At 33.8% G+C, this 16,121-nt stretch overlaps 2 protein-coding genes across 3 annotated transcripts; both read left to right on the plus strand.

Moving 5' to 3' along the window:
• The first annotated feature begins 787 nt into the window (after positions 1-787).
• Positions 788-6,219, plus strand: LOC130933427 (PWWP domain-containing protein 1-like). Its single transcript, XM_057863036.1, has 2 exons — positions 788-2,188; positions 3,450-6,219. The coding sequence occupies exons 1-2, from the start codon at positions 1,045-1,047 to the stop codon at positions 5,759-5,761; spliced, it is 3,456 nt and encodes a 1,151-aa protein (XP_057719019.1). The 5' UTR covers positions 788-1,044; the 3' UTR covers positions 5,762-6,219.
• A 3,354-nt stretch (positions 6,220-9,573) lies between these two features.
• LOC130936677 (probable prefoldin subunit 4) lies at positions 9,574-13,369 on the plus strand. Of its 2 annotated transcripts, none has more exons than XM_057866797.1 (4): positions 9,574-10,035; positions 11,602-11,697; positions 11,802-11,912; positions 12,942-13,369. In XM_057866797.1, exons 2-4 carry the CDS (start codon positions 11,689-11,691, stop codon positions 13,200-13,202), a joined length of 381 nt encoding a protein of 126 aa, XP_057722780.1. In that variant the 5' UTR covers positions 9,574-10,035; positions 11,602-11,688; the 3' UTR covers positions 13,203-13,369. The 2 variants fall into 2 exon arrangements, with proteins under 2 accessions (XP_057722780.1, XP_057722782.1); XM_057866799.1 differs by having other exon boundaries at positions 11,622-11,697.
• Positions 13,370-16,121: the final 2,752 nt, after the last annotated feature.

Here is a 16,121-nt window from a genome sequence, read left to right on the forward strand (position 1 = left end):
TATTTAAAGTTAATTGCATTATGTAATGAAAGTATAGAAATTCTTTTCTTTTGCAAGAGCTGTACGCTATTTGCCTTAATATAATAGAATTCTAGTTCGATCAAGACTCCAAGTTTGGTTAAAGCTATTGTGTAATGGCAAAAAAAAAAAAAAAGAATAGTTCTCTGTGTGTGATCGGAATCTAATCAATTTCTCTATAATCAGTGTTTTCAGTATCTATTTCTCCTCTGAAATTTTAAAGCCACTTTCTAGGATTTTGAAGAAATACTGAAATACGATTGCAAATTTTGCAGATAATTAGGTTGTGAAAGAGGATCTACGACGAAGATAATAACAAAATTTTAAAATAACTCGAAGTATAAACAAGATTCCAATTGTAAAAATAATGCCTTAATTGATTATAACCACAATCACAACAATAATAAGAATAAAACCCCCTTTATGTTTACCATGGAGCTGATTTATATATATCTTGGTTGCATTAAACTAAAGTGTGGAACTGTGGATTATGGATTGATGGGAATGGATTCTCATTTTTTTTTAATTAATCCTGGTTGGGAAATGGATCCTTTGATAAGAGAAAGGGTATGCCCGATTACGACTTCGAAATGATAACGTGACGTGGCTTCAACATAAGAAAGACATGTAATGCCCCACGTTAATTACAACCGTCCAGGATGAAAAAACTGTAATCCGGAAGCGTCCACGTTCTCATAATATATACAATATATACAATTTTAACCTTTTTTTAGTCTCCAAAGTAGATAATAAGATTTTTTTTTGAAAGAAAACGCAAATCACGATCCCGGCGTTTGTCGCAGTCCAATCGCATATCATCTCTCGCACTCTCTCTCTCTCTCTCTCTCTCTCTCTCTCCCCCGCAGTGTCCCTTTAGGGTTTTATGACAATCAACAAGCTCGCGCCTTTCCCAATGAGGCTGTAGAAATGGAACACTTACTGGGTATCGAGTGGAAGAACCCTTAAATATCCTTGTGCTCCTACGGTATCTCCAGAATCGTCTATTTTCCTTCGACAATACCAGTCATGAGCGACGGTTCCGAATTTCACGCACCTGATTCCAAGGAAGAGAATCCTGCTGTTACGGAGCCTCGCGACGGGAAACCCGATGACAAGTGTTCCACCGCCGAGGGAGCTAACGGTGCTCTGTCGGAGCTCGGTTCGGGAGCTCAGGCGGTGACTGAGCTCGATGATAGGGTTTCGCAGAATGCCAAATCTGAGGAAGTAGCGGCTGGTTCGACCGAAGATATTAGGGTTAGGGTTTCTTCGGAGGAAGATGGCGTACGCGCAGGTGACGCATCAACCGTTGTTCGATTTGATGATCCAAATCATAAAATTGGTGACGAAAATGAATCGTTTCCCAGTCAAATATATAGGCATAATCGTCATGTTCAGCCTGAATCAGACGCAAAGTTTCCTGGTTCAGATAGCAAGTCTCTTCTATCGGAATTCGATGAGTTCGTAGCTGCCGAGGGAAATGGCAGAGCAAGAGGTGGAGCCTCCAGGGATTTTGGGTTTGGTTTTGAAGTTGGTGACATGGTTTGGGGAAAGGTGAAATCTCACCCATGGTGGCCTGGGCACATATTCAATGAAGCATTTGCATCCCCCACAGTTCGTCGAACCAAGAGGGAAGGCCATGTGCTGGTGGCTTTCTTCGGGGATAGCAGTTATGGGTGGTTTGAACCCGCCGAACTTATCCCATTTGATGAAAATTTCGCAGAGAAATCGCAGCAGACATATTCTAGAACATTCATTAAGGCTGTGGAAGAGGCCGTCGATGAAGCGAGTAGAAGACGTGCTCTTGGTTTGGCTTGTAGGTGTAGGAACACTGATAATTTTCTCCCCACGAATGTTCAAGGGTACTTTTCTGTTGACGTGCCTGATTATGAGCCAGGAGGGGTGTATTCCACTAGTCAGATTAGGAAGGCAAGGAATAGTTTCAAGCCTAGCGACACTCTGGCTTTCGTGAAGCAGTTGGCCCTGGCTCCTTGTGATGGTGAGCAAGAGAGCATTGGCTTCTCTAAGAACAAGGCTACGGTTTTTGCTTATCGGAAGGCAGTGTTTGAACAATATGATGAGACTTATGCTCAGGCTTTTGGAGTGCAGCCATTGCGCCCTTCTCATTCTCAGAGTAATAAAACTGATCAGTCCGGGAGGCAGCCTCCTAGAGGTATATGTCTTACTGATTTAATCATGTTTATTTCTTATAGTTATGGAACTTACATGTTTGTGCTTGTGAAAAATTGCATATGTGAAGATTTTCTTGGACAATGAGCAAGTGTTATTTCACAAGATGTATCTAAGATTTTAATTAGCTTCAGATATCACTTGTGCTCACTATTGACATGAAATTGACGAGAATTTCCTTGTGGATCTATGTCTGTAGACTATAGAAGTAGTGTGGTTCAGAGATAGAAATCTGGGGTCATCGTCCTTCTCCTTATATAATAGATTTGAACTAGACTCTGAATTGAAGCCATGAGTGTTTGTGCATGATTGAGTTCCTTAAATTGTGTATTAAGTTTTAGTTTGGTTGAAACTTTTGCAATTGGGAGTAGAGGCCAAAGGTTAACTATGATAAACGTTTTGAGTTATTATGATATGTATGCTCAGTAGTTGTTGTGTTTGTTGGATAAGTACGAGAAACTATAAAAGATGAGAATTTAATTTTTTAATTTTAATATTTTTATAGATCTATTTAGTTGTATAATCGTAAAATATAGATCATATGACCATTTATGGTACTTGATACACCCCATTATAGGGATGATAAAGTTAGGAAGAAAATTGAGGTGGATGAGTGAATGCCCAAGGCAGAGATTTATGAAGAATGCATTTGGGACAGTTGGTAGCTCCTCTAGATGACATAAAAGGATGATGAAAATTCTCACAAAAGCGAGGTATTTTGACCTTGTGAGACTTCCAAGGGAAAATGGAGAGGAATAGAATATAGTCCAACTAAAGGGGATGAAGGAAGAAGAGACTCTTGGAGACTATTATGCTATACCTCACTCAGTGACTCTACAAGGTTTTATTTAATATGGTTTTTATATAGTTTAATGGTGTCACCTGATCCAAACTGTTGATCGTATTTGGTTGCCTTTGTTGTCCTTTATCACTTTGATGCAACTGTCTTGGGATCAGAGAATATTCTTAATATGATTAAAAATTTTTGGCATCCTTGCAAAAGTTACATCTTCCTATTTTTCTACCTAACATCATGGTAATGTGGATGATTGCATTTTGCAGGTTTTTTAATTTGACTTCAAGTTATATTTACATGATTGGTTATTGTAATTTATCTCCTTCATATTATATACATGTCGATGCATAAAATATCATACTGGTTTTGCCTATCAAGTTTGTATCCATCTCATATGTGAGTGGTATGATGTCTTCTTTTATTTATGGCTTTTTGTTCTGTTCTGCAGCTCCTTTAAGTGGTCCAATGGTGATAGCAGAAGCTCTGGGTGGTGGGAAGACCACTGGCAAATCTGTAAAAGTTAAGGACACTTCTAAAAAGGATAGGTACCTTTTTAAGCGGCGGGATGATTCAAGTAACTCTCCGCAGTTGGCATACACTGAAGAAACACCTGATGTAGCCGGTCGTTATGTGTTGCAGAAAAGGGCTCCAGCTTTGCCTCCCGTGCCTCATAATTTAGAGAAGCGAGAAGGCACAGGATTGTTTAGCCATGATGGTGCAATTGTAACTTCAGATGCCAAAGAAGCTGTGATAAGTCAGGCCCAAACAGATGGGGTTTCTCTTGCATCCCAAATCATTTCATCAGATCCAAAGTCTCATCTTGACAAGATGAAGGGATCTTCTGAAGGAGTGGCACACAACTTTGAACAAGAAAATATTTCGAGTAAAAGCATGGGTAGGTCGGGAGACATGGTATTGCCAAGCACAGTTGATGAAAAATCTCAGAATTGTCATCTGGGGAGCCAAATTCCTGTTGAGGTCAAACATGATGGGAATGTAGAACTGTTGGGACAAAGTGAAGATCATAAGCAAAAAGAGAAAGGTCTTCCGACTCTTGCAGATGGAGGAAATGGTACACATCAAGTTAAAAGTGAAAATAACGTGAGTTTGACAGCTGGAGCAAAGCATCTCGAAGTTGGTAAAGCAAAGAAGCTGAAAGGTCATAAGCGACCTGCTGATGACTTGAAGACCTCTGCTATTGGGGAGAAAAAGAAGAAAAAGAAAAAGGATGTCAACTTAAAACCTACATCAGGATACTTGGAGAAGCATTCTACTTCTGGAAAATCTGTCCCAATTGTGACTAAGAGAGAGGATTTTCAGGAACAGATGCAGATAGGTGATAGTACCAACAATTTGCCCCCCATAGATACCACAGGAGATAGTTTCGAATTGCCACAACTTTTGGGTGATTTGCAAGCTCTTGCTTTGGATCCTTTTCACGGTGCCGAAAGAAAGATCCCTGCGGCTGTTCGACAGTTCTTTTTGCGGTTCAGGTCTCTTGTTTACCAGAAAAGCTTGATTTTATCACCACCAGCAGAGAATGAAGCTCCTGAAGCTCGTGCTTCTAAGTCTTCTTTGAGTGCTGGGGCATCTGTCAGCCCTGACGATCATGTCAGAGCCTCACCACCTGTAAAACCTGTAAAACAAATTGTTCGGTCTGATGATCCTACAAAATCTGGGCGGAAAAGGGGCCCCTCTGATCGTCAGGAGGAAATTGCTGCAAAGAGGTTGAAGAAAATCAAACATTTAAAGACACTAGCTGCAGAGAAGGGAGTGGCCAGTCAGAAAACTTCAGAAACCCGACGAGAAGTAAAAGAATCCATACCCCAGGCTCCAGCCAAGGTAGCGAAATCAGATTTTGCCAGAAAAGTGGAGCGTGCTGCTAAGGCAGTCGAGCCCACCATACTGGTGATGAAGTTTCCTCCACAAACATCTCTTCCGTCTGTTGCAGAGTTGAAGGCAAGGTTTGCCCGCTTTGGCCCAATGGATCAATCAGGTTTCCGTGTATTTTGGAAGTCCTCAACATGCCGTGTTGTATTTCTGCATAAGGCTGATGCTCAAGCTGCCTATAAATATTCTGTGGCAAACCAATCGTTATTTGGAAATGTGGGTGTGAGGTGCTTTCTCCGGGAATATGGGGATTCTGCTCCTGAAGTCTCTGAAGCTGCGAAAGCTAGGGGAGACGATGGTGCCGATGAAATACCTCGGGTCAAGGATCCATCAGTGGTTCATCGTCCAGCATCAATATCATCTCAGGCACAGCAGCAACCTCTTCCACAGCCAGTAATCCAGCTCAAGTCCTGCCTGAAGAAACCAACTGGAGAGGAGTCAGGGCAGGTATCCGGTAATGGAGGTAGTAGTAAAGGAAACCCACGTGTAAAATTCATGTTAGGTGGGGAGGAAAGTAGTAGGGGAGAGCAATTAGTGACAAGTAATAGAAACAACATCAACAATGCTAGTTTTGCTGATGGTGCTGGACCAACCATGGATTTTAATAGTAAAAAGGTCTCGTCTCAACCACCTCTATTGCCCACTCCCCCTGCTACTACTCAGTTTATGAAAACCCCCCAACATAATTTGAATAATTCTGAATTGGCAAAGGACCCCAGAAATACTTCCAATTTTATAAACAACACCGCACCGGCACCTGCTACAACAGTTGATATATCGCAGCAGATGATTAGCCTCTTGACGAGGTGCAGCGATGTTGTGACTAACGTGACCGGTTTATTAGGCTATGTGCCTTACCATCCTCTTTGAAACAAAAATGCTACAATATTCAACGTTAAGCCATAGCCAATGCCGCAAAATTCGGGCGAATCGGATTGTGGATGACATGTTAATGCAAAGAATACAATACAATACAACATTCCTCCATGGAAATGAGGACTAGCGAAGTCCAAGTTGGTGCCCAAGAGCTGTCCAAGATTGGTTTTACTTGCGAGGTGTTTTTGAGGGGCTCTAAATTGTAAATGCGCTCATATTGAAAGTAGCATCTTCTTGTTCTTAGATTAGCCGTCTTAGTACTTGATTCCTTTTTTGTTTGCTTTCTTACTTTTCTAAATCATTTGGGAGGGTTGAGGTTATTTTGTTTATATCACAACGCTAACAGCATAATGTACTCGTGTTGCCTACCCACCCTGTCCTTCTCGTTGTGTTTGACATGACGATTGTATGACGCCTTTTTTCTTATTTGCAATGCTATTATTATGCTTAAATGACGGTGTAACGCTGCAACCTCACTTGACAAACTAGACCTGTTAGTGTTATTCAACTATAAGATTGTTAGACATCAATCAAGTCTGTTCACATATTGCTCAGCATGTGGATTCTTCAAGTTGGCGGGGAGAAGAGGGAGGTAGGGCTGTTTAAGATTCAGCCCTTCTCTGAAACTCAGTCCGGACCAGAAATATATTTTCATTGTTTTGTTGAGTTTGGGTTTATTTTTTTTTAGCTGTGATTTTTGACCCGGGTTCAGTTCATGTTTTAAAAAATATATTTAAGAGTGAAATTATTAATATAATGTTATATTTTTATATTATATATTATTTTTGTTTTAAGTTTTAACCGTCCATAAAATAGTGTAGTTTATGGTGCCCACAAGTTTTGGTGGTTATGGTAACTATAGACTTCACAAATCATCACATGCTGAAATTTTTAATCATACAAAATGAAAAATTGAAGCACGTTTCAGTTACAGTTCTATTAATAAATAATGACATAAATAATGACATATTTATGGGTCTATAAATAAAAGAAAAAAATTAAACCTTTTATCATATTTCTTAACAATAAAAAATGGTCTATTACTGTTATTAATTAAATTTTCATATTAGTCAAGTGAAATTTAAAATTATTAATTACAAAAAAAAAAATATAAGTAGACAATAAAAATATTAAACAATGTGAACAATAGATATATCAGATTTTCAATTTACTAAGTGTACGGATAATTATTCTAATATTAAGATTTAAATGAGTAATTTGAGGTATAGTATATTTTATTTGAATTGGACTAATTTTAAGGTCCGTTGTCTATGTTGTTTAAAAAAATTATTAGTTATTTAACATAACCCTTACAAAAAAATATCATACCATGTGTCATTGTTAAATTAATAACTCAATGTATAAGCATTTATAACCACCACATTGAAAGCCACCATAGTTATGGCCCCATAAAATTGATAGTTGACCCTTTATATAAGTACTTTTTAGATATAAAAAGACTAGTAGAAATTAACGTTTTACAACTTGGGAGATTTATTTGACCATTTTAAAAAATTAGGGATCAAATTAAAACATGTTAAAAATTTTAAAGATCATTTTGAACATTACCTCATTATAAATATGATTGACTATACAGACATTAGACATTAATATTTTTCATCCACTCTATACATGTTTAAAAGTATTCAAGTTATTTTTATATAATAAAAATGATATATTTCAAAAATATATTTTTATATAATTTACTAACAAGTAATAATTTTTAATTTTAATAAAAGATATTATTATATTAGAATTATATATTTTAAAGATATTGTCAATGTGATTTTTATTAGAAAAAAAATTTGCATAATAAATATTTTTTTTCTAAAAATTTACTTTTTTTTTATTTTTATCTTTAATATTTAGTTTTAATTTTACCCCTAATATTTCAATAAATTTAATTATACTCCTGGGTGAAATAACATATAACATCGTAATTCTATGCTGATGTGTCTTTAGCCAATAGTTGCCATGTGTTTGTGACACATCAACATTCAATTGTTATATCACTATTAACAGAGAATACAATTAAAATTAAAATATATTTGAAAGGTTAGATACAATATTAAAACAAATAAGACGTTAAAAATATTTTTAAAATTTTTCAAAAACATTTAGAAACGAAAAATATACTTTAATTTTTTAGAATTTGAGGCTGTAAGTGATTTTATAGCTCTAAAGGTTTGGAATTTCTATAAAAGCAAGCCATTTCTTTAAAATCCTAAATAATTTTACAGTACTAATGGCTTGAACAACCCCACCCAAAAAAAACAGACCATTGTTAAAAGTATTTCAAATATTTAAAATGTCAATTTTATATGTTTTATAGAAATTCAAAACAATAGCATACTAGTTGGTAGGGCTGTACAAAAGAATATTTCAGATTTTGGATTTTTCAAACCATTTAAAAAAAAACCAATTTTAAATAAAAAGATCCAAACCAAATTATATCTATTTTATGGTTTGATTTTTTAATCCAACTATTTAAATAATTCAAATTCGAATATAGATATAAATCCAAATTATGATCCAAACTTGCAAAAATTCATGATTTGAGACTTTGAGTAGCAGCTGAGGCGTAGCACAAATAACATATTTATACTTTTTATAAGCTGCACCCGAGTTCAAATCCCATTTAAGACCTAGAATTGGAAGCTGTCCAATCCACTTGACCAAAAAAAAAAAAACTGAGTCCAATTCACACACACATAACACAGCCTCTTCCCTCTTGGTCTTCTGCTTTCTCTTCTTCAACTGTATGGATAATTTGTTGATGGTGCTGGTAAATATATAGAAGAATTATGACTGCAGAACAAATATGAAACTTTTCAGCAAATTGAGAGTCCCACTTATATAGCTGATAATTTCAGTTCGTTTTTGCTCCTCTATTTAGAGATCTTAATCTTAGCACTACGAAATTTTTTTTGTAATACACTAGAACAGGAACCATTGGAAATTTTGTTTGATTATATATGATGGCATCATGGTGTCAGTAAGATGTTCATTGATCATTTTAAACTTATTGCGCACTATATATGAAGTTGCTTGTGGTTTATGGTTTATTTGAAATCTGTTTTCATTTGAAAAGAAATAAAGAATATGGTTCCATTTTGAAGAAGGTGCTGCAAACATAGTTACTGCATATTTTCTTGTAGAATTTTTGCGTGAACTTATGTGCTATCCTATCCTTGAGGTAATAGTTGATTTTGTTTGTACTTAGAGGAGCTATTTAAATTCATATTTGGCTAATGTATATCATATTGTAAACTCTAGTTCTTAAATACATTGTCATTTTTCATGTTTTTAATTGTCACATTCCAATTTTAACTAGAAAAGATTCAGTATGAAAATATTGTACTTTTAGCTTTTGTTATCTTTTAAAATGATAGATATATTTTGTTATTTATAAATATATTTTTTTTAAAGATTATAGTTGTTTAATGATTTTATTGGCATTTTTTGATATTTTGTGGTTGTTGTTGTAGAGAGGTTTTCTATGGAATTCTTTTGATATTTTGAGAATGATTAAATATTATATAGAATTATAGATTAGTTATTCTCATTCGATTTATAGAGAACATAGTTATCAAACACTGTTCGATGTGGTCGATTCGACCAAAAATCCAGTTATCCAGTCATCTGATCGGACCAAGCCACTCGTTTGACCGATCCTGCATAAATCTGCTGGAACCCGATTTACCTGGCCGGTTTTCAGTAAAAACCGGTAATCCGACCGGTTTATTTGACCCGGATCGGATCATGATATTTTTTTTTTTCAAATGAACGGCGTCGTTCCATCCCCCTCTCCCCTTTTCCCCTTTCCCTCTCTGAATCCCTAATTGCTGAAGATCACCCCCGGCCCCCAACGCTATCTCCTCTCTCGACTCTCTTTCTCAGTTTCTCGTCATTCTCTCACACGAGCTCAAGCTTTCGTCAGCTTGTCTCATCTCCGATCTCTCACCTCTCGTCTCCAGTCTGTTAAGCTCTCATCAGGTCAAGCTCTCCCTTCCCTGCGCTCGCTTCGCCGGCGGGAGAAGCAGACGGAACCACATCTGGTCCCTCGGGTGGTGGTGGTGGTCGTCTTCTTGCTTCTCACGGTCTCTGTCTTGCACCTGGTCTCGACCTCTCCCTTCCTGCGCTCTTCGTCGCCGGTAGCAGAGGCAACAGATCCCGGTGGGCTGGTCTTCGTTGTCTTCTTGCTTCGAGCCTTGCCGTCAGCTTCTCCCTCGCTGTCAGCTTCTCCTTCGCCATCAGCTTCCGATTTGGTGAGTTCCCCCTGTTCTTTCGTTTCAATTTTGTTGCTGTATCACTGCACTTTGATTTTGTTGCTGAGAGTTGAACTTGAATGTGTTACTAAAATTTGTTAGTGATTATTATGAACCTTGAATTTGTTGTTGACTGCCAAAATAATCACTTAGCTTAATTTAGCTTAAGTTTGTTCGTTGCCGAAAATCATTGTTGTTTTGCTGAATAATCACTTAATTAATTTTTTTTTTGTTGTTGTTGTAAATCTGTAAATCATGTTGAATTTGTTACTTATTATCATCATTGAAGATTGAATCTATTGTTGTCCTGCTGAAATAATCATTTTTCTAAATTTTTTGTTGTTGTAAATCTGTAAATCATCTCTTGAGATAAATCATTTGTTGCTAAAAATTATTATAGTTGATTTTGTTGTTGAAAATGAGGTTCATGCTCTCTGCAATTGTTCAGTTAAACTGTTGTCCTATACTTTCTGTTTGTATTATTATGAATTATTTTTGGTATTGATTTGTGAAAGATACACAAATGTAGATATAGATGCAAATCAAAATGAAGGAAATGTTGGTCAAGCTTCAAATTTGTTTTATGAAGATATAGATGCCGACTTTCAGATCACCTCTTGAATTTGATTTACTAATTGTGTTATTTTTGTTTTTCTTGTTCTTTTAAATTGATGAAGTATGTTGCACTATTGACTAGTTATTATTTTTTTGGCATAATTTGTTATGTCTAAGAATTGATATTTGATTGTTATTAATATATTTATGAAGACATACCTTTTAAGTTTTAACTTTTGATTTTAATTTTATTTTTATAATTTTATATTTTTATTTTATTATGACCGGGTCAACCGGATGAATTAGAAACCCACCGGTTGAACTAGTGACCCAGTAATCCAGTCGTATGACTGGATCAATTACTGGTTCGGTTCGGATAACTATGATAAAGAACCAAATTCTAGTTGTAATGAACTTATACAGTTTAAAAAAACTTTAGTATTAATTTTACTTTTAAAAAAAATATGGTTTGAAAATTGGATTTCTAAAAACTAGTTTTAAAATTGGATTTTTGGTTAAAAAATCTGGTTTTTTGAGGTTAAAAAATTTCGTTTTGAAACTGGATTTCCAAAAAAAACGGGATTTAAAACCGGTTTGAATATAAAAACGGATTTGAATATTAAAACCGGTTTAAAACTGGTTTTTATTTTTCCAAACCGATTTCCTTTTTTAATCCGGTTCCAGTTTGGTTTCATGAACCAAAATACTAGTTTTAAAGTGGATGTAGTTTGGATTTTTAAAAATCTAAACCATGCCCACCCCAGTTTGGATATGAAGTATAACATATAACTTTTTATCAAATGAACTTCTTCAATATTGTGTTTTTCTTTTTTTGATCTTTTATTGATTTTACTTTTTAGTTTCTGGAGATTTTAAACAAAAGCAAGCAAAAATGAACGATTACATACTAATATACTCGATTAATGTTTTGTTTATTACTGTTATAAACATTTAATTAACTAAAAAAAAGTATCTCATTTTTGTGTTTAATATATCTTCACTCCAATTTAGTTAACGAGAGTTGTCAACAGTAGCTCCCAGTGGTACTGAAACTCATACTGTGATCGGAATCAGGAAACCCTAAATTGAGTCATTAGCATGCAGCAGGTAATAAAAAATCCCTAGCTTCGAATCAATGTTCCTTGGAATCGCAATCTTCTTTCTATTATTTTCCCTCCTAATTTATGATATTCCATTTTTCGTCATTAAAGGAAGGAGGATCCGACACGGAAGTGACGTGGGAGGACCAGCAGAACATCAATAAGTTCGGAAGATTGAACAATCGCTTTCATGAGCTCGAGGATGAGATCAAAATCGCCAAGGTAACCATATTTTTTGTTTCTTTTCATTTTTCTTTTCTATTTTTGTTTATTTAGCTCCGTTTTGAGTTTAGTTGTTAGTATATGAGTAGAATAAGCACTCAAATGCATCCTTATAGTTTATAACTTGATGGTAGAAATGGATTGAAAGAACAAAAGAAATCATAGGATATGCATTGATTTACTTGTTTAGTTAGAGGGCCGGGTTTTAGTTTATTCCTTAATCATCACTATAATAAGTTAGGAGCAAGGACTTTGCAGAATAAACCATAATTTTGATCTTTAAAGATTGATTAATTTGCTCACAAAAATGGTCCCTGAATGACTAATAACTGTATTCCTAAAAGATTCTTCCACTTGATCAATCCACCCAAAGCAAGAACCAGTATGTAGGCAACCTAATATTTCCTCGGCCAGAATAGTTTTTTACTCTACCAAAATGGAACATCTAAGGATACTGGTGGAGTGTAATTATGGGCAAAATGCAGTTTACTTGCGAGTGTGTTGGTTTTCATTTGGCAAGAATGTTATGAGTGACGTAGTAGATACGAAACCTAGCTGGATTGATTAGTATCAATATCGACATTCAATACTAGCCCTGGATACACTCTTGCAGAGAATACATTAGTGATGAGTTTTATGGAGAACTAGGCGCCTAATTGAATAGAGAAAAAAGAGAAATGGTTTAACATTTTGCCTACCCCTGAAACTCATTAACAATTGGCTAACATGCCGGTTTGCCCAATATGCAAAACTGCGAGCAATAGAGTCCTAAGTAGTCGATTAGATTATATGAAATGGTAGAGAGGAAAAATATATTCAATCTTATTACATTATATATCCTCTAAAATTAAGTATGTGGACAACTGGTTGTGACACTGTATATCAGATATGGAATTTATAAACTCCTGTTCTGCAAGTCCTGTCCTAGTTTGATTTTTGTAGCCATACAACCTTCTTGCAAAGGCAATCCCCTGGTTGGCATGTTTTTGATGTTGTGATACAAATGCAACGGGATGATTTCTTCTACAGGAAACAAATGATAATTTGGAAGATGCGAGCAATGAGTTGATTCTCACAGATGAAGATGTGGTTCGGTTTCAAATAGGTGAGGTCTTTGCACATGTGCCAAAGGATGAAGTCGAGAATAGGATAGAAAACATGAAAGAGGTGACAAGCCAGAAACTGACAAAGCTTGACGAGGAGAAACAATCTGTGGTTGCTCAGATGGCTGAACTGAAGAAGATTTTGTATGGGAAGTTCAAGGACTCGATCAATCTCGAGGAGGATTAGTAGCCTTCTTCTTGTTCATAGGTCTTTGTGGGTTGATTTGAACTCTATTGGACTGAGTTTTTCAATCAGATTGTCCCATTTTTTATTTCATTTCACGTTTAGAGTATTTTCTTGCTTGAACTCTATTGGAAATGGACCTCTTTCTCTACATGTTTTTGGTTTCATTATTCTCTGTCATTTTCTTCTCTAGTTAATCCTAAAGAAAATTTTTAATCCCCTTTGTTGAATATGACTATAAAAAATCTCTCACTTTGGATAAGTAACAGCGAGAGCAGCATGTGTTTTAGTTGCATTACTTTTAGGCTGCGGTTGTTTATTGTCTTTTAAATATATAGACACAGATATAAATACACAAAAGATATACACATAAAAATACATAAATTTTTTATTGTATTTGGTTATCCTGGACAAGATATATCAATATAAATTAAATATCAATTTTATTCCTATATTATTATTAATGGGATAAGAATAAAAGTAAATTATTAAGGATAAAAGAATAAATATTTGTGTTTTATTTAATGTGTCTTAGTGTTTTATCTTTTTTGAAAGATACCAAATACATGTATTTTATGTATATTTGTATATCTTTTAAAAATCCATCTCTCAACAAACAAATGATGGCCGTGTTACGTGTACTATTGTGTTTATGTATTAGTGTCAGTGACCCATCAAACATGAGATAGAAGGAATTTGGATCCTCTAAAGTTTAAATTTCATTTTGGAAAATAAAGTGTGATTTTTTATCCTTAAATATTTATTCTTTCATATTTATTCTTGGTCCCATCTATAAAATAAATGGTGAGAGATCATACTTTACTCTTTAAAGTAAAATTTAAACTTTAGAGGATCCAAATCCATCAAGTGGCTGTCATTTGAAAAAATAAAATAAAATAAGAAAAATTGTGTCAAAATAAAATAAAAATTGTGTCGAGCATTGACGGGTACGTTTTTCAGACAAATGAGTTGTCGTTTCATTTCAGTAATTCAGTTGATTGATATGTTCAACAATTAGACTTGAACTCTTCCATTAACATCATAACTATCAAAAGATTAGGTTAGTTTTGTCTAATTATTCCAATCTTTGATGGATATATACTTTATACTTTTTATTGTTAGAATTGTTCGCACTAAATTTTTCATGATTAAAAATAATAATTTACCTGACTTTTGTGTACGCTGTTAACATGGGATAGTTGGGACCTGTATAAAGTAATTAAATTTATTGTTACTAAGGTTGTATTTGAAAAAGAGATTGAGAAATAGAGATTAAAACTAAATTAAATATTTTTATTGTATTTCATGTAAAATATATAAAATTGAGTTATGTCTTATATTGTGTTTGGTATAAAATGTACAGAATTAAAACGTCTTAGTATCTTGTTGAAAAAGAGAAAATGGAACTAGATTTAAAATTTAAAAAGTTAAATGAGAATAATTTTAAAAATAATTATTAATAAAATTTCAATTTTTATCCCAAAAAAATTTTAATTCTTTGTCTTTTCTTTCTAGAAAAGTACTAAAAAAATTGAAATTGTGGTCCGAAACTAAAATTTTAATTTTAGTCTTTAATTACTAAATATATTACTAAATTTCAGTCCTCCGATCCTAGTATTTGCTTCCAATTTCCAAACGCTACCTAATCTCTTATTTCTAATAACTTTGCATTAAGACATAATAAACAAGTCATATTTCATGGCCATGTATCTTTATTATCCCACTTTTAAATGTGTAATTTTCTTTTTTAAATTCTGGATTAACGTAAGATACTTGTGCACTAAACTGTCTTTTATTCAAATTGCATCATCTCATCCTCTTTTTTATTATTCATTAAACTTTAAAGACCTTCATAATCATAACACCCAAAACCATGTACATTATTGAAGATCTAAAAGAAGAGAATACTATCACCCGAAGCCAAGAATAAACCTACCAATATTTATATTCTATATTTTTTAATTTTTATTTTTTATATAGACATAATATGATTAAATAATGAAAAATTTTTAAAGTGTATTATTTTTCTGGTATTTCAATAATTTTTAATTATTGATCTTAATTATAAATTAATATCAATAATTAAAAATTATTAAAATACCAATATACTGATACACTTTAAAGTAATAATACATAAATCATCTCAAGATTGTGTGTTTTGAATTATATATTAATCATTACACCTTAAGATACTTTATGTTTTGAAATGCTCTAAAAAATACACATAAATCGAAGATTTACATGTTTTACTCTTAAGACACATTGGAATAAGACAATTTATGTGTAAAAACTAACCCTCACTAACCTAGAGTAATTTATGTGTAATTTTTAAATACTTCCAAATTTAGAGTGACAATAAGACCAGAATTAAAGATATTATTGTCTAATGAACATGATGACCATTAAAACTCCACATCTAATATTATTTATAAAAAAAATTTTAAAAAATATTTAGTAAGTAGATTATTTAATATAATTTTTTGTTCAATAAATTAAAATTTCTTTTAAGAGTATAAATTATATCTAATATTTACGAAAATATTTTGGAGCAACTTCAGCTATGTTTTAGAAATAAAAATTGTGTGCACTTTAAAAGAAAATATCATTTAAAAAAGTAGACTTAATTTCTTGAATAATTATTGTTCTTACTTAAATAGATTAAAAATCGGTGATTTTCAAAGTTGTGTTATGGTCTCTTTTATTTTTTATATTTGTAAATTAATATTTGGAGAGTTTACTATAATAAATAATGTAGGATCCTTTATTATCAAAATGCATAAAATGAAAAACGAAGACCAAAATACATTTTTCTTATAATCTATGTAAACCGCGACAGAAATCTCGCGGTTTACGAATACACGTAATCCGCTATAGGGGTGTCGCGGATTACGTGCTAGGGAAAATAAGTATAAACCGCGACAG

This window comes from Arachis stenosperma, chromosome 6 (genome assembly GCF_014773155.1).
Source record: "Arachis stenosperma cultivar V10309 chromosome 6, arast.V10309.gnm1.PFL2, whole genome shotgun sequence".
NCBI classification, from domain to species: domain Eukaryota; kingdom Viridiplantae; phylum Streptophyta; class Magnoliopsida; order Fabales; family Fabaceae; genus Arachis; species Arachis stenosperma.